The sequence below is a fragment of the Phyllostomus hastatus genome, unplaced genomic scaffold (assembly GCF_019186645.2).
Source record: "Phyllostomus hastatus isolate PE091 unplaced genomic scaffold, TTU_PhHast_1.1 phas_contig_40, whole genome shotgun sequence".
NCBI classification, from domain to species: domain Eukaryota; kingdom Metazoa; phylum Chordata; class Mammalia; order Chiroptera; family Phyllostomidae; genus Phyllostomus; species Phyllostomus hastatus.
The window spans coordinates 28,491,595-28,514,668 of NW_025333872.1; the positions used below are offsets into that span (position 1 = coordinate 28,491,595).

Here is a 23,074-nt window from a genome sequence, read left to right on the forward strand (position 1 = left end):
ATTATTTTCTTTAGTTATTTGATATAGGTGAATTGGTATTGCTATAGTAAGGTCATCTGCAATGATATCGGAAGTTGGCAACTATGACACTCATTGGAAACTCAAAGAAATTCTACTTTATTTTCTTTTTGTACTTTGTGTGTGTATGTGTGTGTGTGTGTGTATTTATACAAAAATCTTCACTGGCAGTAGTACCATTCTGAATCATGAGTCAGGACACTCACAGATCTCAGCTATTATACCAGTAACAGTTCCATTTGCTGTACATTGAAATTTGGTGTGATATTGGGTTGTTTAGTTTGGCAATTAGTTCAGTCTCATTAGCAGTCTAGTGAAGGAAACAGGCCCATTAACACATAATTTTCTGCACCACAACAGTGTTAGGTGTGACCACAGAAGTTAGTGGATGGAGTAGAGGTGAAGTTCAGTGGGTATGAGTGGGTCAAGGAGCAGTGCGTCCAGAGGTTGAAATATCTACATGGGCATTAGAGACACTCCAGATGAGAGAAGATGGCAATATATGCAATAAATTATTGACAAGTAATGAAGTTTTCAATGCGAATGTGGAAGTGACCCAGGTATTTACTTTGCCATGGAGTGGTATTAAATTAATAGCACTTGTGTTTGATGACCAAGTATTACTGTGTAACCCAGCTTGTAGAAATTAGAAATACACGGTGGTTTAAGGGGAAAATGACTGATGGTAGTTATAAGGAGGAGGAAAATATATGGATGAGGCGAACAAGGACCCAGGGGTTAGTATATTAAATGCATACCATCGTGTTGTGCACACCTGCTAGAGATGAACCCAGGTTTGGTTTTGAGCTTCCTGATAACCAGTATACAGATGGAAATGGGACCAATTACATAATTTATAGTGTTGATACTAATTAAGCATTAACTGCTATTCTATTAAAAACAAACTGATTATTAAAAGCAACAGTTTTCTTGTACTGAGACCCAAGGAAAAAACCATCTTACGGATACTTGATAAAAGAGACATAGTAACAAAGCTTTTATAGCACTGTTTCTTATACTTAAAAGTCTTTGGAGAGCACAGAATGATGCTATATGGCTTAATTTAGACTTAATTTACATGTGTAGAAAAATAATGTGTGGAGAGCATATCCTAAGGTAGTGCTCTGTAATTAGTGTTTTACCAGTAAAGCTGAATTCTAAATGGCTGTGGGCTCAAGGTTATACTTCTGGAGTGACAGCATTAAACAGACACCCTGTACTGCTGGTTGTGTCGGTATACTCAAACAGTGACTTGGAAAGTGAGAATTTTTATATGAAAAAGGGGGTAAAGGGCCTCACTGAGTAGCTGAGTGGCTGAACAGAGATCCAGCTTCCTTCACAGGAAGGTGAGCAAGTCACTTGTGCATCGTTAGAGACAGCATTCTCAGGCTTACAAGAGATTCATTTGTAAGAGCTAAACTGAGATAGATGGTAAATCTTAATTTAAAATAGTGATGAATTCCAGGCTTACGTTTACTCATAAGTTATATTATATATGCATTCATTTTAATTTCAGGACAGTTCATAACAAATGATCCTTTAGCCAAGATAATTGACATAACTGGTACCATCTTTCTTATCCTTAAAAGTATGAAGACTTTGATCGATATGTGATGTTATGCAAGAGCTTAAACTGAACAATTGCCTCCAAAAATGAAGAAAATCAATACTTATAAACTGAAGTAAATAAGTAAAATATCTGATTATCTAATAAAATAGGCAATTAAAATAGGCAATTAATCAAATAAGACAATGTGATAACTGTCTACAACTATCTAATTTAAAGTAGACTCTGCTGTTATTGTTGATATTTAATTATGGTTTTAGATAAATAATGTGCATTTAGCATTTTCTAGAAAAATCTTTATTCCCCACACGTTACATACATGTTACTGAAAATTACTTAATTTTTTTTCTCATTTTAGGTTCAAGTTCTTTTGAATCTCAGAAGATGGAAAGGCCTTCCATTTCTGTTATTTCTCCAACAAGTCCTGGAGCTCTAAAAGATGCCCCTCAAGTCTTACCAGGACAACTTTCTGTACGAATTTTTTGCCCATGTTGAAGACCATTAGTATTTTGCTCTCTGTTCTGAGTCTGTCTTAAAAAATGTATGGCTTTCTTTGAAGCTCATGAGATATTCATGGTCACTTAACACCATAATCTACAAGTACATCAATATTTCATGCATTAGATTATTCCTTTGTTCATATATTTATTTGGAAATATTTATTGAGTGCTTATAATGTGCCAGATGTTCTGAACGTTAAGTGATAAGTAAGTAAATCAAATATCCATTGTTTTTGTCTGTTAAACGAAAGTTTCTGAGGTAAGTGTTTGGTTAGACATGATGAACTTAAAAAGTTGTGTTCCATTTACTTAACAACCTTATGAGGCTAGAGAATGAAACATTTTAATTTAAAATACTCTATTTAACTTCTTAAGACATTTGGTGAAACTTTTTATGCTGCTGTCACTCTGAAAAAGCTGTAGCTTCCCTCACTATTGCTTTATCCATGATCTGTGAAAAGCTGGGATAAAGAAACTGTAACTAACTTAAAAACTCATATCTTTGTAGATTATGGTGGAATTCAGGACATTTGTATAAATAATTAAAGCAAGAAAAACTTGCTTTAAATTATTCTATACATACTAGTTGACCTTTAGCTTCATTATTAGAATGTGGATTTCTATAGTCTGTTTTGCTGTTATTTTTAAAACCTTTCTTGGTTTTAACTTCTATTTTTAGTAGATTGAATATCTTTGTAGAGTCTTTTGCATTATTTTAGCTACCCTGGCATCTTTTTATCTTTGTTGTATGTATGAATCACACGTACACTCCACGTATTATTTAAGAGGGAAAAAATACATCTTGGTTTTGTGAAAAACACATCTCTAGGATTAATTAGGAACAGAGATACAGATTCATGCAGATCCAGGTTGGAATCCTTAATCTTACTCTTACTCTGAAAAACCAATCCCATGGTAAATTAGCTTATCCCCTTATCATCAGTCTTAAATATGTTCCAGTATATATCCATTAAATAACTTATGCTCATAGTTCTTATTTAATCATAAAACCAAAACCAACTTCTAAATTTTTAAAGCAAAATAAAAGTTAAATTTTCCATTGCCAATACAAATACTGTTACTGGCTGCTGCAGTTTTGGTTCTTGGGAGTCTAACAGCAGACTCCAGGTATCATTTTCCCATTTTTCTCTATTCAGAATCTCATGAAATCTTAACAAAAATATCATCACTTGGTCTTTGCTTAGTCTGCAGGCATGATTTGTGTATCACATCTTCCTTTGTTCTTTTCCCTTTCTCTCATGAAAATTAGTCTGTAATAGTTTAATTATGAAAATCAAATGACAAAAAAAAGTAAACAGCACTACCTGGTGTAAAATAGGCTCACCATACATGTGTTTCCTGATCTTCTCCAACTCACCTGTGTATGTTGTTCCTACCCTCAAATCTCATTTGATTTCATCTATGATACTATAAAATGCATTTATGCAAAGTGCAGTTATCAAGCACTTAGAGTCACCAAATATTTGCATTTAGCACTTAAAAACAAGGATAAATTTCAATGCCCCCTCCTTCCGTTAGTGTTTTATAAAATTTTTATCTTTAGTTTTATTTTCATAGCATGACATGGTATAGAGAGAATAACATTGCAGTCCTACCATTTGTAATTTATATATAAAATGCATGAAGATGGAAGTCAAGTTTTAAGTAGTTATACTTTCAAACTGGTATTCTTTTTCAGAAATAATATCTATTATTAAATTTTACTTCAATTTAAAATTTCTTCAAAAATGATTTTAGTATTTTTGTAAGAGTATACCTTATGATTTTTACTAATAATTCTTCTCTTCATCACTCCTAGGTGAAACTGTGGTACGATAAAGTGGGGCACCAGCTGATTGTAAATGTCCTGCAAGCAGCAGATCTGCCTTCTAGAGTAGACGGGCGTCCCAGGAATCCCTATGTAAAAATGTATTTTCTTCCGGATAGAAGGTAGTGAATAATTTTAGAAAAGCTATGCAAAAATCTTTACTAATAGGAAAGGTAGACTTTCCTTCCTGGAATGCAGTTTTACTTATTTTGTAAAGATGTATTGAGATGGTTGTTATGGAAAAAAGTGCACATATTTATGCATTTTGATGAGTGTGGATATATGTATACACTTGTGATAACCTTTAATAGGTAATTCTCTGAGAGAATAAACTACATTATTCCCAAAAGAAAATAACCTCAAACCTTGTATTTTTTAAATAATCTGCCAAATTTCAAAATTTTCATTGACTTAATTATATACCTACTACTCTTTGATAGCTACACATCATTTAGAGTATACCTTTGTATGTGTTTACCTATAATCCTAACTACTGCTTACATTGTAGTTAAAACTAAAGTAGTATTAAACTCTACAGTCGTTTTAGACTTTTATGTTAAAAGATATGAATTAAAGGTAGTGAGTGATGGGGGGAGGGATAACAAGGGAAAGAATGGGAAGGGGCAAGTCAAGGAACATGAATAGAGGACTGATGGGCAGGGACAGTGGGGTGGGGACTGACTGTGGGAGGAGAGAAGTGGCAGAGGAGAGCAACAGGGAAAAGGTGGGACAACTGCAACTTATCAACAATAAAATAAATAAATAAATAGTAAAAATCCCCATAGCAGTATTACTTGTAACTACAGTAGATGGCAGCATATACTTGTTTTTGCTCTTTCATTTACACAGCATACTTATTTTTCAGTGATAAAAGTAAAAGGAGGACCAAAACAGTAAAGAAAGTACTAGAACCAAAATGGAATCAAACTTTTGTCTATTCACATGTACATCGTAGAGATTTTAGAGAACGAATGCTAGAAATAACTGTGTGGGATCAACCCAGAGTACAAGAAGAAGAGAGTGAATTTCTTGGAGAGGTGATGTATATTGTAAAGATTTAAGTCTACTGCTTATTGAAGACTTTGTGATATGCATTAATTATGATCACCTTTTATGTTATGTTTTGTTAAATGTACTTGATTTAATTTGAGAACTGGCCTTTCAGATTCTCATAGAATTGGAGACAGCACTTTTAGATGATGAACCACATTGGTATAAACTTCAGACACATGATGAATCTTCACTACCTCTGCCTCAGCCATCACCTTTCATGCCAAGGCGACACATTCATGGAGAAAGCTCCAGCAAAAAACTACAAAGTAGGTTAAAGGTCTTTTTAGCTACCAGAATTCATTATATTGTAATGATCTATTTAGAGATTAACTTCAAGATAATGTCTTCAAATGTTTGTTAGAGATCAGAATATTGGAAAAGTATTCATCTATATAAAGAGAACTGGCAAAAGTATTTTCTACATTTTCCCAAATGAAAAATACAGCATAATAGAGTTAATACCAGAGCTGTAAGTTGAAAAACTATAAATCTTTGCCCAGTACTGATTCGGTTGTTGATTGGTTAACTGATAGAGTAATTTTTGTCATTATTGATAGATTGCTACATGTAAGTAGCAACTTCTTAATAACTTTATGGTTCTTCGTTATTTTAGTATTATTTTTCATAAAAATTTTAAAAACATAAACTATTGCTATTCGTCTAGTGGTTGGGACAAACTACTTTCTTTTTATACCCATTAGCTTTTGAGCTATGACTAAATCCTAATTTAGTAACTGAAACTTAGAAGCTTCATTTTGGTAATCTAGAACCAAGTTTTTTTGCCTCATATAATTAAATATTTCATGTTAGTGCTTCTGTGACCAAGCATTTCCTCTGTATTAATGTTTAATGCATATAATGGCTAATTTTGAAGGCTAAACATACATATTTTATAAAGGGCCCTGATGTCCTTTCAATAATATGAGCTCAATAGAGCTCCAGCCAAGAAAGGTTTCTGTGAACCTCTCTGCTCAGCCCCATCCTCCCTGAACTGCAGAAGAGGAGGACACTTACCTGGGTAGGAAGCAGTGTACACACTTTACCATAGGCTTTTAGCATAATGCTTGAATTAAAAAAGAAATTGAAAAGTCAAAATCTTATTTTATGAAGTCTCTTTCCTTCTATATGTCTTCAGTGATTTTATGGAGGAAATACCTAGAAAATGTTATCCTTGGAGAACAAACATTCCTTTAAAAGTCTGCTCATCATTTACTTTGTATGATTCTTATTCAAAAGTATTCAGTAGTAATTGTATTAGCTGGATTTTTTAAGAGCTGTGACCGTGTCATTTACATTTCATAACCCAACGAGATACAGAGGTATCTGTTTGCCTTACTGTTGTGCAGGATCTCAGCGAATCAGTGATAGTGACATCTCAGATTATGAGGTTGATGATGGTATTGGAGTAGTTCCTCCAGGTGCGTGGGTGAAGAGCATGGCCCTGCTTCACTGTGTTTCTATGCTTGTTTTCACTATCAATTTCCAGACTTCTTTGGGATACTGAACTGGAGATATACAGCACAGATAAATCAGTATTATATTATTCCATGGTGACTTGTGTTCCAAATTACCACAGAAGTTTAAAATTGACTAGCAACTATTCATTAACATCCCCACTTATTTAACTTAGGTTCTGCCTTAGAAACATGGCTAGCTGGGTTAAAATCATTATTTCACAATGCTGTGAGCATAAGTGAAAACATGAATTTCATTGTGAAAGGATATGGTTAATTTTATTAAATAAAAATCCATTCTCTTATGTTTTATATTGTATATCTATGATTATCCTTCCCTGGTTTCTGAAAATAATGTAGCCTTCCATGGAATATACTGAGAAAGGTGCATGGCAGGGTGTTTAAAACTGCATGTGGCATGGCTTAACTTTTAATGCTTTTGTGATGTGTTTACCACTGATTAAAATTAGAATGTGTATTTACAAGGTCTGTCCAGAAGGTATCCAGCCATGTACTATGAAAAATAGAGACATTTATTGAAGAAGATACAGGAAACAAGAAACTGTACATTGAACAAGAATGCCTCAGTCCCCGTCAAAGTAGGCACCTTAGGACCTCACAGAGTTCTTCCAATCACCATCAGCCTCCCCATCATATTTTCCTGAATCTCATCAACACTCTGAAATCTCTTCCTTTTCAAAAGTGATTTTAGTTTTGGGAAAAGCCAGAAGTTGCAGGTGCCAAATCTGGGCTGTAAGGGGGCTGAGTCACCTTGGTGATTTGATGTTTCATCAAAATACTCTGCACTAGATGTAATGTATGAGCAGACACGTTGTCGTGATGAAGCTGCCAGTCACTAGCTGCCCATAGCTGTGGCCTTCTGAATCATCTGGATAGTTTCCATGGAGGAATGTTCATGCTTAACTCAAAATTTGGTGCAGATTTGTTTCTCTACTCACTTAGTCATTTTCAATGTGATGGCCACACAGTTCACATGCTCACTCAACAGCATCCATCACCCCCACTGACAAGTACAGTGAAGTCCTTGAAGTTCATGCATGTGCATTCCAGTCCACCCTCCTCAGTTTCCAGTGATGTTGCACAAACTGTTCTCATTGGATTATCAATGGCTGGACTTTTTCTCGACAGACCTCATATGTTTTAAAGTAAAGAAATGCTTTAGAAAGATTTAAGATTCATTTTAAGTTAACATCTTTTTATCATATCAGTTAGTAATATTTTTTGTGACATTGTGGAGTTCAAATGTATGTTTCTCATCTGACTCTTTTGTCCGAAGACATGTAAAACCAAGCAGTACAGGCATATTTTCTTGGCACAACTCCTGTACTACTTCCTTGATTGACTAATACGAAGTAAAAAAAAAATCAAAATAAGAAGAAATTAAACAGAAAATCTTAAGGCATATATATAAGATTTATTAAAGGCATTTCTTTAGGACAATGTTGACATATGTCTCCTTAATTTATGTAATTTCTCACATATATGGATGCATTTGATTTGAGCCAATTGTTTTGGAAAAGTTAATAGACAGATTTCATACTAGTGACTAAATTCACAATTTGGAGAGATACATAAAACTCATTAAAACTAGCAGAACATTACAGAGAGTTCTCTAAAGTTAGATTTTATTTGTTTCTATAATTTAGAGAATATATTGTATAATCACTTTATTAAAGTAAAATGTATTTCTAAAAACAGTAAGCCTGTTGGTGTACACCTCTATGTACTTAGGTGTTACTCTCAGGTAGAAGACCACCAGTGACAGTTGTAAATAACCCTGGATGATAGTGGACAACATTTAATATTTTCTTTTCTTTTTTTTTTGCCTCTCCTTTTAATTTTTTTTTAAGATTTTATTTATCTTTAGAGAGAAGGGAAGAAAAGGAAGAAGAGAGGGAGAGAAACCTCAATGTGTGGTTGCCTCTCATATGCCCCAATCAGGGACCCGGCCTGCAACCCAGGCATGTGCCCTGACTGGGAATCAAACCGGTGACCCTTTGGTTCACAGGCCAGTGTTCAATCCACTAAGCCACACCAGCCAGGGCTGCTTCTTTTTTAAAAATATATTTTATTGATTATGCTATTACAGTTGTACCATTTCCCCCCTTTGTTTTCTTTTTTGTGTGTTTATTTCAGAAAATATCATAATAATTAGGCACATCCTCTACAGAAGTTTTAACACACAATTTAATGGAATTTTTTTTTGAAATTGAAAGGAGAAAAGTGATTGTATATTAAATCGATGGACAGATTTAAGTAAGAATCAGATAATTCCTGTAGGAAAGTCAGGGATCCTAACAAGAATCTTGGCTGTTAATGTTGTTACCAACAGCTTTAATGTTGTTACCAACTCATCTAAATAGAATTTACTTCTATAGGTGATCCTTATATTTATTCACCTAAAATTTCATATATTTTATACTTAGGCAGGATAGTGAATGAATGAATTAATAAATGGCCAATTCAATAAATACTAAAATGGTATGTTCCTTCTTCTTTTCCTGAAAGGCCCCATGGACAACAGCCAAAACGGGGGTTATGAGACTCACTAAAGATTAAATTAGTGCTTGGATGCCCTAATTCTATATACCGAATTCTATATATTGAATTCTATATATTCTAAAGAACACTGAATTCTATATATTTACTTTCCATGCTGAAATAGACCATGTAGTATTTGCAAACTATATAGCTTCTTTTACCACATAAAAGCTATATCTAAATTATCATTTCAAATATTCATTTTTATTTAGCACTTAAAATACATTGAGGCAAACTTTTAATAGAATATAACTAATAAATTACATAAACAATAATTAATATTTTATGCTCCGGACATCTCTTTATAAATTGATAAGGAGATAATGCAATTTACATTTTCAGCTGTACTCTGCATTGATCCAAAATAAGTATATGGTACCTTCTGAAGATATATATGTGTGGCAAATATGATACAGCAAGCCACTCGGTGTTATACACACATTTTAAATAAAGAGGAAAGATGAGTGTTGCTAAAATAAGGGCAAGAAGCTAAAATAAAGTGAGGTGATACATTAATGAACAAGTGTGTTGACACATTCTCATATACTTGTAGAGGTCAATTACAAATACATTTCCTAGCATCTAATGTGAAGAGAAATCTGTTTAGTTAGATGCAATTCTACATACGTTTCATGTACTCAGGCAAGTTTCTGGTTGTATGTGTTCTGCAGAAGTTCCGAAGCTTCATTTAAATGTTCTATTGCAACCGTCCCTTAAAGTTTCTATTACCTTGGCTTTTTTTTTTGAATCATAGAGTTCCCTGTTCTTGTTTGATGTATTGACTTTCTCCACTGAGTGAATCTGAGGTTCTAAAGCAATTGAAGCCTACAAAACTACATCTTATTAACTTTATAGTTGTCATAGCTTTATTGTTATTTAAAGTAAGTACTTTTAACTGCTTAAGAAGACTAAAAATAACCGTACACATAATACCCAAATCTGAGGCAAGACATCTGGCAACCTCAGCTTTTCAGAGCATTATACAAATTCAGAAAATGGAAAAAAAAACCTTTAACTTCTAACTTTGAGCCCATTGAAACACTGAAATATACATACAATAGCAGTCCTCTCCCACCTTTTTCTGAAGGTAGAGTACATGTTGTCAACAATAAATTAAATATGAACAAAGGCAAATTATTTTTAAAAAGCAGACCAAGAACTCTATATGCACATTAAGGTAGGATTTAAAAGGCATTAATTTCAATGGAAATATAAAGAGCCCAAGACAAAAATTAATTATACCCTTTTAACAACAACAAGATATCTAGAATTTCTGAGTTATTTCATAATAATTAATTATCCCACATTGGGAAGTTCTATTCATAGACCTTGAATATTCATTGAGATTTTGAAATGGTGCTTTCAATTCAATGTTGACCTTCCATAATTACTGTATAACTGATACCACATGTTATCAAAAGGTAATTTAAAATGTTTAAGTAATTCAGACCTTAGATTAAATATCTTTAAAAATAGTCATCATTTTTTATAATAAGCTGCAAAGTAAATTTACTAGCTGTAAATTTAATTGGTCTCTTTTCTAGACTTAATATTACAATTTATACATCTGAACAACAAAGAAACATTTATACATGAGACTCAAAATAATAGCTCAAGTGCTATTATTTTCATTATAAAATTGAAGTATATGAAATTATAACACTTATGGTTATATTATTTGGTCATTATATGGATATTTTTAGAGAGTGACAAAATGGTTGAACTTTTTTTTGCTCTCAGTATTGTCAAATTACACCTTATTAAATGTTTAAAGACTTTGCTTCTCAGTTATGCTTAGTCAGAAAGGTCATACAGTCATAAAAAATAAACTGATGAAAATTCAGTTTTCATAAAAACTAAAAAATTAATTTTGATGAAAAATGTTAGTCTGCCTTTAATAATGGTACTTCATGGCATATTTTAAAAACAATATGGGAGTTAGCAATAAATGAATGAATATTTCAAAGCTGCCCAATTAAATTAGTGTTTTCATGTTTGATAGACATTTTATGTAGTTGCAAATATAATTATTTTTTCTTTTGCCCAGGGACTTTTTAAATTTTACTTTTAATAAAATACAGTGACCTTGTTAAAAAAATTTAATTAAACTCTTACTATGGGTTTGAGATTACTGGTTTATCTTCAAATCAAAGATATTATAAACAGAATAACTTTTATAATATATTTTTAATTGAGATTGTGTTAACTGTATTAACTTAATTATGTTAATACTAACACATTTGTGGGATAACTTTCAGAAGTCTGGGGTAGATTTGATGATTTTTTCATTGGGAGAGTTAATTCTGTTGCATTATTGTTATAATCATCTCTACCAATACACTATTTTTATTGGAAATTTGCAGTATTTTCTGTGATTTGCAAAATTCACAATCAGTATTTGTAATAGTGAAGACCTGCTATTCTTTATTGATTAAAATTGGAATTATAACATTTTCATTTCTTATTAGCAAAGCCATGTAAAATTCAACTAAAATAATTTATCCTTTGGAAGAAAAATTCAAATAACATTGAAAGAGACACCAAGCTTCTAAGCATTGACTTGTATATTCACTATAGTTCACTGTCAGTTGCTTGATTTGTGTTGCTGTAAAATCATTAACTTGTTCATTTTTAAAATTAATATCCTAGCACATCATAATGTCTGAGACATCAACTGTCATACTTATTATATTCAGTATCTTCATGGTACCTTTGAGCCAATCTGTAACCTGTTCTTGTGCATGTATATGTTACACTCTGTGTACGAATACTTCATAGTTTCAAAGATAAAGCTAATAATACTGATTGCATGTCATTTACTTTAATAGGTCAGTGTCTGCTTTAGATACAATTTGGTATCTCCACATTAACATTTACATTATAGAATACTGACTAATTTTTTGTGTGTACTCTTGCCAGTAGGTTATAGGTCTAGTGCTAGAGAAGGTAAATCTACAACGTTAACTGTGCCAGAACAGCAAAGAACAACTCATCACCGTTCACGCTCAGTATCTCCTCATCGCGGCGATGATCAGGGAAGGCCGCGTTCACGTTTACCAAATGTGCCATTACAGAGGTAGGCTTTGAAATGGACTTCATGTTCCTGCCAGCACTCTTTTATTGTAACACTGTAAACTATCACAAGCTTCTAACCGAAATGAAATAGTGATTAGGGCAATCAAGTTATTTTTTTTTCAGAATCATTTGCAGGCAAAATATCTTTTTTTCATTACCCAACATTCTGTTCTTTAATCTCAGCATTCTGTTCTGTGCAACATGCTGTTCATTAATCTCAAGATATTTCCCAAGGAGTGGAAGAAGTTTATGTCCCGAGCACCATTTCAGATTTTGTTTGCTAGTTTTCTCTGCTGTTATGAGAAATTGTATGATAATGAGTCAGATTTGTGGAGAGAAGTGGCAAGAGAATGAGATTAAGTGGTATTTTTAAGGAATTTAGGATTGTATCTTTGAAGCACTTCAAATGCTTAGAAAAGTGTGTGACACGTAAGTAATGTAGTGCTCCATTTTCTCTTACCCTGAAATATGCTTCTGAAACTTTAATCAAATAAGCAGATAACAACCATGGTCCTTTTTTGATAGACATACAAAAGAGGTTCCAGAAATGTAGCACAGGCAGCATGTTCATAAAGGAGAAATACCTTTCAGAGTCATTGATGAAATCGTTATTTGGTTGTGATGCCAGCACTTTTCTGGCTGTGCCAGTTGCTTGCCAATTACTGTCAGTTCTTCCCTGTTAATCTGCCTGATTGGTTTGGGAAGTTGATCCACTTTGATGCACATGAATTTTTGTAATCATTTTAGGAGTTTAGATGAAATTCATCCAACAAGAAGGTCACGTTCTCCAACCAGACACCATGATGCCTCTAGAAGCCCAGTCGATCACAGGTCCAGAGAAGTGGACAGTCAGTATTTATCTGAACAAGACAGGTATTTGTTTACATGATCATCCTAACGTTAAACATTCTCTGCTGTGCTTGAATGCATGATAGATATTTTGGTGTAGTACATTTGAAAATAAAAGTAATTCATCACTCAAAACTGAATTTTTCTCAAGGAACAACTTGGCTAATATTATTGTCATAATATAAGCAATTTAAAAAATCAAAATGTATGTTTAAATAGTTTCAAATGTACAGTTTATTGTTGACTTAGATACTATCTTAAATTATGGAAGTGAGACTACATAAGCAATTTTCAAATATTTTATATTTTGTGGATTGCAGGCTTTGGATTGTGATTTATATAATTACAAAATTGTAAATTTTGTTACTAAAATTTTGGATACAGGTCATCTGAAAGGCAGACAGTGTTGCAGAGTTTTTGTAAGAACATCAATAATATTTTTATATACCTACTTTTTACAAAATATATTTCTATGAAGAGTCTATAAAGCAGAAAATATTAAGAGGGATTTCTTTTCTTATGAAAAAATACTTCCTGGACCCAACTACTAAAAATCTACATGATAACCCTTGTTCTGCATGCTCACAGACTTTCTTTTCAGACTAACCACATGTTTACAGTAATATGCTTGACCCCACCTCAAGACATGATTTAACTTCATGTAATACCTACCGTGTTGAATATTCTCTTCTGGCATTTTAAAGTGGAGAAGGTCTCAGGGAGGAGAAGGGAAATGGGAGCTGTGCTGAATGATTGATTGTTCTACCATGTAGTTAAGGACACAGAACTCAAGTAGAGCCTCTTACCTCCCTAACTGTCATCCTCTTGGGGGAAGTGGTGCCATAATCTTCAAAGAGAGAAGTTAGATTAGGCACAGAGACAGAAACTTCTCTGAGGAATAGGATTCCACACTGCTCAGCTTGAGTTGAGTTGAACGAGAACCACTTTATCAACATTCACTGGAGCCACCATGGATTTAGGTGAGGGGGGAGAAGAACGCCTTCTCGACCAGGACATTCATTAGAGTGGAATTAATTTGAATGTGTAAAAAGTATCTATTTTAAAATAAAGCAGTCCTAGTGGAGTATACTTTTGGTTTGCTAAGGAGAAACATAATACATGATGCAGTGTTTTCAGTGGCTATAAAAGCCAAGAAAACTATCATGCTTTAAGTTGCTTAAAAGAAATAAAAAAACTTAGGGTTCCCATTAATATCAGAAAGGCCAGGTTTATAGGCCTTTCAAAAGTTATTAAAGTAACCCAAGTGTTTAGAATTGGAAATAGACTTCTATATCTTATTTGGGGAAGGTTTGGTTTCGTTTTGTTTTAATAATCTGTAAAATCACTTTGAAATACAGTAACAAATCAACAACAGCTAGGACTTTGACCACAATGTGTACATTATTGTTTAAATTTTTAAAAATATTGTCATGTTTTTGTTTAATCTTTCAAGCAAGAATGCTAGTGCAGACAATCTGGTTTCTTCCCTTTTCATGTTTTCATCTGCATACCATTGGCATATCCCATGTCATTTAATGCCCATAATTTATCTGTTTCACTCACCACCCATCCTGTCTGTGCAGTGAGCTTCTTATGCTGCCCAGAGCAAAACGAGGACGAAGTGCAGAATGCCTACATACTACCAGGTAAATACAGGGATCTGGTAACGGTAACTGTGTGTGATGACTCTCTCTCCATTCTACTACTCTTCCGTCTCTCCCTTAGTGTATAATCACAAAGACATACAATTATTTTCCCAAGTACTCAAAATTTGTTCTGATTTATATGGAGCTTATGGAAAAGGTTCCAAATATATTTAATTCTTGTCCAGGCAGACAACTTTTCTATTTGTATATTAAAAAATGCAGAGACTGATGAGACTCTGTGGAACTGTTTTCACATTCCTAAAACTGAGGAACCAATTTCTTCAGCTAAAACTCTAGGTGCCCCACCCCCAACACACACGCCTGTCTAGTCACGAGAGGTCTGATCTTCTGTGCATGGCAGAGTTATTGTTTCCATGATTATCAATTTGCTTTGTTTTAGCTTTTTTTCATTTCCTTTTGAAATCTACAGTTGTTTATATTCTGTTTGTCTTTAATAAAATTGTTACGTTCATTTTTAATTGCTGAGTTTCAATTTCCTTCTTGGTAAACAGTGAGGAGGTCTGACTTGCTAACTTCTAAACCCTCCCTTCCTTCACCCCCACACCAGTTCAGAAATGCTGCAGTATAAACTCGTTCATTGATGCATGGAATGATAGGGCGCCTCTTTAAAGGTGAGAATGAAAAGGGGTGTAATAGTTCCTCTAAATTGGAGCTTAGAACCTGATACTTTATTTTAATCTCATTACATCTTGGATTTCATATCTAAAATAAATCCTCTTAGAGATTACTCAGAGAATTAAATCTGTAAATATTTACTGTCAATTTGGATAGCAGAAGATAAGGAAATGAAATGACACAGAGACAAACTCTTCTAAATGTTTTGGCCATTGAGAAGTAGGTAGAGTAGAGAAGGAAAGAGCTATAACTGGGACACCTGCAATACAAGAACAAACGTGGCTAATTTACTGTCTGCATGGAACATGTGGTTCTGCTTAATAGTGCAAATATCATCATACTAATAAGAATTAACTTTTTATATGTATAAAATACTCCTATTGATAACTATTGCCATGTTTGCTTGTAGTGTCACAGGAAAAAATATAAAACCATAAATATTTCAAAAATTAATTCATTCCTTATAATGCTCAACTGTCTGGGCTTACTATTAATTTTCTTCCTGAAAAATAGTTTATTAATAGGAATGATTTATTTAGAAACTCAGAAAGTTTTCTCACACTCCTTCATGCTCCTCTTGATCTCAGTAACTGTAAAAACAAAAAAACAAAAACACAAAAAACCCAAACTTTACATTTACTAGGTACCCGGTGTGGCCTGTCACCCAGTGAGTGGTTGTTTCCAGTATTCTCACACCCAATAGTCTAAATAGAATAGCTAAATAGACTTTTTAAATTTACTTTTACTTCTAAAGGTGAAATTCCAGGATTTACAGGATACAATATATCAGTAGTTTAATCCATTTTATATAATCTTATCTTCAAAATACATTATATCATATTCGATTAGGAATTTTCAGAATAAAATTTGAGGATTTACTCTTTTCCAATTAACAAGGAAAATAACTTTCATTGAGTACCAAGCACAATATTAAGTATTTAATGCACCTTATCTCAATTTCCTGACAGTAATTATATGATATTAATCATATTCACATTTTACAGGTAAAGAAAGGTGATAGATTTTAATTTGATAAAGAACAGAGTAAGGAGTCAAAATCAAGTCTATTCGACATTTTCCACTAAACTAGCTTTTCCCATAGTGTGTTCTGAGGAGTTGGTCCTGGTGGTGCTCCACCAATAAAAGTTTGTGACTCAGATAGAATTTGGAAACTACAAATTACAGCCCTTCCCTGGAGATTTAATATACAGAACACTTTAAAGTTATATACTCAGATATTTCTCATATTGTTTAATCCATTCTTCCTTATGTTACTTAACCATCAAACTCTTCTTTTTTTTTTTCATAAAATATGTCCTGAGACAATAGTGCCATACAGAAAATATTGTGGCTGCCTATGTCCTAGATACACCATACCTGTTACCTCATCTAATTCTCAGAGCTTCCCACACAAAAGGCTTAACCACCTGACCTGAAATTACCCAGATTAACAGGCAGTAAGTGGCAAAGCCATGGTGGGAACTCAGGCCTTCATACTGTAAATAGTATGGTATTTTTCATTCCTTTTCCCATTCTATGCTGATCCCTATTCAGTGTTCCTGAAAAAAAATATCATTTTTGAATCAATTGTTTAGAAAAAGTATATAGCAGCCTATTACTAAGGATAGCTGCCTAAGGTTAGGAGTTGAAGACAATTGTCTGTAAAGCAGACAGAGTCCTTAGTTTCAGAAAATTCATCTCCAATTTGTGCTCGAGTATAGCACCCTAATACATTGTTTACACAGGCTTTAAGAGCTTTTCTTGGTTTTAATAATTAGTATAAACATGAGTAAACTAGTAGGGCATTTCATGTTTAGTATGTCCTCAGCAAATGTTATTTCCTTCTCTATCATAATTTAGTGTAAGGCAAAATGGACAATGGACTTTCACAGTGAGCAATTTATGGAAAAATTAAACTATCAAAAAATAATTAATTAACTGGACCTAGTTTGTTCTTGGTGCTATAGGTAGTTCAGAAACCCTCACTGATTTGAAAGAAATTTGAACTAACTTTAGTTTTGTTTTGCCCATTTTCTGCCACATCAGAGTTCATACTCTGGTTTGCATATAATGCCCATCTCACCCAACAGCCAGTGACAGATTACACCATGGTATTTGGCTAGTACTTTGAGCTATGAGTTGTTTACTTCCATAGAAACAGGTATAATATTAAATCAGGAGTTATACAGTAAATTTAAATATTGGTAATTCATATAACAATTAAATTGTAATTTTGAGTTATTATCTTAATTATGAAGGCAGATACCTATGATTCCCTATTTTAATGATTCTAATCCTACCTTCAAATAATTATGGTGGTTATTTTGAGGGAAAAAAACAGAAGATCTATCAATGTTTTTAGCTTTATAGGCCCCCTAATTTTTTCCATATCTACATATAAATGTGCTTCATATATATTTTCCTGTTTCCTGCGTGTCAGTGTGGCCATATCCCAGATGTCTTGTTGGGCACAATAAAACACGACCTCCCAAGATGCCTTTGTTGGAGAGTAGTTCTCACTGGGAGATTTACAGGTAGGAGTCATAACAGTGAGTCCCAGTGACAAACTAATCCCTAATCCTTTGCCTATTAAAGATAGCAAATTTACATCCTAATAAAGCATTAACATTTCCCTTGAAATTAATCATACACAGAGAAACATTAAATAAATGGAATCTAAAAATAGCTTTAGTGCTGGCTGGCGTAGCTCAGTGGATTGATTGCGGGCTGCGAACCAAAGTGTCACAGGTTCGCTTCCCAGTCAGGGTACATGCCTGGGTTGCAGGCCATGACCCCCAGCAATCGCACATTGATGTTTCTCTCTCTCTCTTTCTCCCTCCCTTCCCTCTCTAAAAATAAATAAAAAAAAATAAAAAAAATAAAAAAAAGTTTTAATGATAAAACATGAATTGTAGATTTCTCTAAATGAAATTTTACTCAAATGTCAGAATTCTGGTTGTGTTCTTTTGTCTTTTTTGTCTTGTTTTACTTGTTGATTTTAATTAGAATTCATTCCATACCATTTTATTTTTGTATGATTTTCATTTGCGAGGCTCACTTTTGCCTGCACATACTCAAACCAAATCAGTGACTAGACAGGACTCTCCTCCTCACCATGAACGCTTTAACTCTAAAGTGTTGAGATTTACGGGTGAAACACTGGTTAGGCAAGAACATGCGGAAGTCTTACCTTCCGCTTCCCTTGTCTAGTGTTGTGAACCAAAACAGTTGAGTGGTGAACTTTTTCTACTCTGATGTCCTTCATTTTGTTTTGGTGTGGCATCTGTTCTTGGTAATGAAGTTTTAGGCCTTTTGTTTTAGTGCTTTCTGTATTTAGTTTTTTTCATAAGCAGATGTGATTTGGTGTCATTTTTCAGTCTGAGACCCTTTTTAAAAAATTATGCAAAGCAATTCAAGCATAATCTTTGTTTAGTTTCATTTTCTAAACAAAATTTTGCACTGCCATTCTGTCAGCCCTTTCACACCCTTATGAACTGAATCATAGTGATTCTACATTTTATGTAAAGGGGACATTACTTTATGCTTTACTCTCTAACATGGTCTTCCTTTCTTTGTTTCTTTGTCTTTCTCTTCTACCATTGGATGCAATGCACTGGCACTAGTGAACTGCAGCCCTCCCTTGACAGGGCTAGGAGTGCTAGTACCAACTGCTTGAGACCAGACACTAGTTTGCATTCACCAGAACGAGAAAGGTATAAAATAAAGACTTTCTTAATTTTCTATCATTTGTGCTAGTGATTTTTTTCAATCACTTTGTTTTGTTTCATGTGTGTCTCACAAGTTTATCCATCCATGTTCACTTTGCTAATTGTCTACATGCCCCCCTCCCTTATTATACACGTCTGTGGGGAGATATGTGTATGTGGATAAACCCAAGGGTCCATATACACATATTTCCATGAATGTTGTTGCAAATGGTGTGATATAATTTGTAGCTGCTTCTGGCTGCAGCTTTTCTCCTTCTGTTGCTGTTTAGTTGTTTTATTTACATACTACTCATGAAGCCTTCAGTATGCTGATAAGTTACAAGGTCCAATGAGTTATTTGAAGAGGAGGACCATTTTTCTGTTAGTTCCAATGATAAATGGTATTTAGAGGTTTAACAGTAATCTTCCATAAAATAAAAATAAGAATTCTGTTTAGATAGAATACTTCCCCTGTGCATCTGTATTCCCTTTTTAGCCAAACTACTCTTTGATATAGATCAAGTTTTGCATTCATTTATATTTTGACAACAAAAATGGCATGTTTACCATAGATTTACTGATTCCTTAAAAAAATAAAGACACAAAAAATAAATGAAAATATATGTATGCATATGTATATGCACGTAATTTTGCTTAAAACTTGTAATTGATTGATTAGTAAATAATTATAATTTTAAATTAAATATATTCAGTGATTTTAACACTGTATCCTAATTGGAAGCAGCTAATTTTTCCATTATGATGAAGCGTTCTATTCCAGTAAACTTGGTTATATTTAATAGTCTTGGTTATAATTGTTACTGCTTTTCAATTAGAAGTTATCCAGTGGAAATTTGCATCTGAACTCTACAAATCCTGAAGAAAAATATTTAGTCATGCTAATATAATCCACTTTTTCAGAGACCACTTAAAGCTTTTCTTCAGCAGTCTTTCTAGTCTGATTCATTTATTTACGAGATGTTTATTTATACAATGGAATAATAGGTACAGGTATACATACCTATTTTTTAGTGTTTTTGTAAGATTCTACTAAAAATCTATTTTATATTCTTCTATACTTGTACATTTTGTAATAGGAAAAGGGAATCTAACTATTTTTGTATTCCTTTACATTTGTAATATAATTTTAGTTGTAATGACTATAGACTCTTCTAGAATCACAGTAGAAATGATTATATTTTCTTTATCATAAATTACCCCCCAAAATAAATACAAGAGTAGCAAAAAAAAATTTAGTTATTGTTATCTCCCTCTGTGTTTCTGCTCGGCACTAAAACCAGGGACAGTAGCTCGGTGGGTGGGCTCTCCCGACTGAGTCTCCACCACAGCACACCTCGCACCAGCAGTGTGGCGCCACCTGATGGAAACACAATGCGAGCCACGTGTGCAATTTAAGATTTTCTAGTTACTGTATTGAGGTTAATTAAAATCAAATTAACTTTAATACTTTATTTAAGCCAATATATCTAAAATATTATCCTTTCGACACACAATCTGTTTAAAACTTTTAGTGAGATATTTTGCATTCCTTTTTGTTAAGTAGCCGCATGTGACTTGTGTCTGCTGTATTGGATAATACAGATCCATTCTCGTGCCAAAGGCTATCTAGCATGCATTTCTCTGTGACTCTGAAGCCATAGGGTTCAAAATCTATGCACTCTGCACTCTCTCAGGTAACACCCTTAAAAGAGCTCAACCTGTAGAAAAACTCTGGCCCCCGTTAACATACAGGTCAGGTCATCACGAAGTCCAAGTGAGTGTGCTTGCCTTTGAGGGGAGAAGAAAAACACAATTGAAAACCTATATATTAATAAAGAGAAATTTTCATTAAAAGTGAAAGGAAGCAGGGACTGGTGTTATCGATGATTTTAAATTTATTGAAGTCACTTTGTTGCCGAGAGGGAAATAAAGTAAGTTTTCATCAAGAAAATTATAGAAGTTGTAGATGCTTACTGGGTGGAGGATAAGGACCTCAAATACCCTTTTTGTGCACACACCAATAAGCAGCTTCAAACCAAGCAGAGTGTAACAGTGTCGACAGTGGTAACTTGTTTCTCTTTGGAAACTGCACCTCAGGTCCCCAGACAGGATGTGCAGAGTTGGAAGAGAGAGGCTTAGAGAATTTCCCAGTTAGTTAATTTCTCTGATTGAACAGAGAGCTTCTCATGTCAGTGCCTAATATATACATAGCATATGAAATGTTAGATAAAATATATTTAAAATATAATTTCATATTCTTAAGATATTAACATATTTCCACAGCTTTATGAATTATTAAGTTTAAACAGTTTGCTGACTTTCAGGCCATTTGATGACTATTTATATGCTGTTATACCAAATTAATACCCTTCATGAAGTACCCTCACTGATTTTTAAAACACAGTGTTGTGTAAATATAAAGGATGGAATTCTCAAATCAGACTTAATACCCAACATGATACTTCACTAATGATTCAAAGTAAAGGAGAACCAGGCACAGGTGACATTCTTTTCCTAAAGGAGTTCGAGCCCTCAGACCCACCTTTTCTTCCCTGTTTGGATGGTTTGGCCCAGGTTAACAGATGAATTTTGAGTAGCACAGGTAATTTGGGGGGGCTCCATTTTATATTCTGTTGATGACACAAATAGCAAAATTACTGTGGATTCCCCATTCCCCCAACCAGTCATGACCTCTAAATCAAGAAGTGTTGGGTTCATTTACAATAAAAGATCTAGAAAAACTAGTTTTAAGGTACTAAAGACTTGTAATAAATAAGGACATACCTTTATCCTTTCACTAGCAGCTACCACTGTGTGCTTACAAGGAGGTCTGATCCTTGTTCTTTGCCTTTATCTTTATCATCAAGGTCTGCCTGAGGTCATTCATTCTCCCTTGTTTCCTTTTGGGAAGGTCTGCTATTAACCTTTCCTTTTTTAGGTTGTTGGGTTTTTTTTTTTTTACTTTTTATTTTTGAAAACAAATTATTGCTTAAATGTTCAGAGACACAGATTGTTAGAGCCACTTGGGAATAGTTACTTTTCTAAGAGATTTTCTTTTCATCTTTCTTTGTCATAAAAATCATAGCCTTACTTAAGGCTCATCAGAGGGAAGTCTCTACTTACTACCTCCATTTTTTCCTCCCAGTAACGCTGCAGTCTGTCTTCTACTTCTCCCCACTCCGCCGCTATGCTGAAATTCCTGTCTGAATTGTATTGGCTCCTCAGTTGTCCAGCATCATCTGGCAACATTTTACATTAACCACCCTGTCATTGAACCTCTCCCATCCCTAGTACCCTCTACAGATTTTTCTATGCCTCGTTATAACACAGCCTACTTTTGCAAGCACCTCTTCCTCTCCTATCTCACAAAGTTATGTATTTTCTTAGCTCCACCCTCAGTTTTTCTCTTCCGCCCCAGTCATTCTGTCCCTGAAGTTATTATTTCTATCAAAAGTTTCCACTCCAGCACATGTGAAGACAACACTTCACTGTAATTGCCTGGGCCAGCCCTTCCCCCTGAGTATTAGACCTAAATTTATAAATGGTTGCTAGACCCTATATACATCAGAGTTTAAATCAAATTCCTTATCTCCCCTTAGGTCATTTTATAGCAAAACGTTTCCTCTTACGTTTTTCTCACATTTGTTGGCCTTGCCATCTAACCCGCCACAGAATCTGGGAAAACTTCTCCTGCTCCCCCTTCACGTTTAGTGGGGGGTCACTAAACTCTTCAGCTGTCATGAGGATCTCTGAAACAGAACCCTCACTTCGGTCACAATACAGCCCGTCTCCAGTTCCAGGGTCACTCTTGCCCCCATTTTTTCTCCTAAGCTCTACTAACAGTTTTTATTACTTGTTTTCTTTCCTGAGTTTTCTTTTCATTAAAATCAAAATGCCCCATTTCTTTTGTTACCCACTAAAAAATTCTACTGATTCTTCAAAAATGCCAGTCCAATAACCATATTTTCTATAAAACCTTTTTTTAAGGCTGCCCCCCAGACTAAACTGAATAATGGGAACAGACAATAAAAATGCATGTTGTGTATCAGTTATCTCATTTGTTCATATTTGGTTTCTAATATCATAATAGTTCACAGATAATTTTATTTGTGCTATTTATGGAATGAATGATTCATATTTCCACATAATTTCTCTTTTAGATTTTAGAAGCTACTTAGC

General features: G+C 33.9%; 1 protein-coding gene across 47 annotated transcripts in view; it reads left to right on the forward strand.

The window, feature by feature from the left end:
* RIMS1 (regulating synaptic membrane exocytosis 1) overlaps positions 1–23,074 on the forward strand; it is a 421,648-nt gene that overhangs the window by 283,238 nt on the left and 115,336 nt on the right. For 20 of the 47 annotated variants that reach the window (XM_045843939.1, XM_045843943.1, XM_045843959.1 and 17 more), the window contains 9 exons: positions 1,944–2,056; positions 3,905–4,035; positions 4,779–4,950; positions 5,079–5,232; positions 6,313–6,384; positions 11,902–12,058; positions 12,805–12,930; positions 14,490–14,552; positions 18,812–18,901. In XM_045843939.1, the coding sequence (XP_045699895.1) occupies positions 1,944–2,056; positions 3,905–4,035; positions 4,779–4,950; positions 5,079–5,232; positions 6,313–6,384; positions 11,902–12,058; positions 12,805–12,930; positions 14,490–14,552; positions 18,812–18,901 (1,078 nt within the window). The remainder of the gene's footprint in view (positions 1–1,943; positions 2,057–3,904; positions 4,036–4,778; positions 4,951–5,078; positions 5,233–6,312; positions 6,385–11,901; positions 12,059–12,804; positions 12,931–14,489; positions 14,553–18,811; positions 18,902–23,074) is intronic. The other 27 variants (XM_045843940.1, XM_045843991.1, XM_045843951.1 and 24 more) reach the window with 7 other exon arrangements.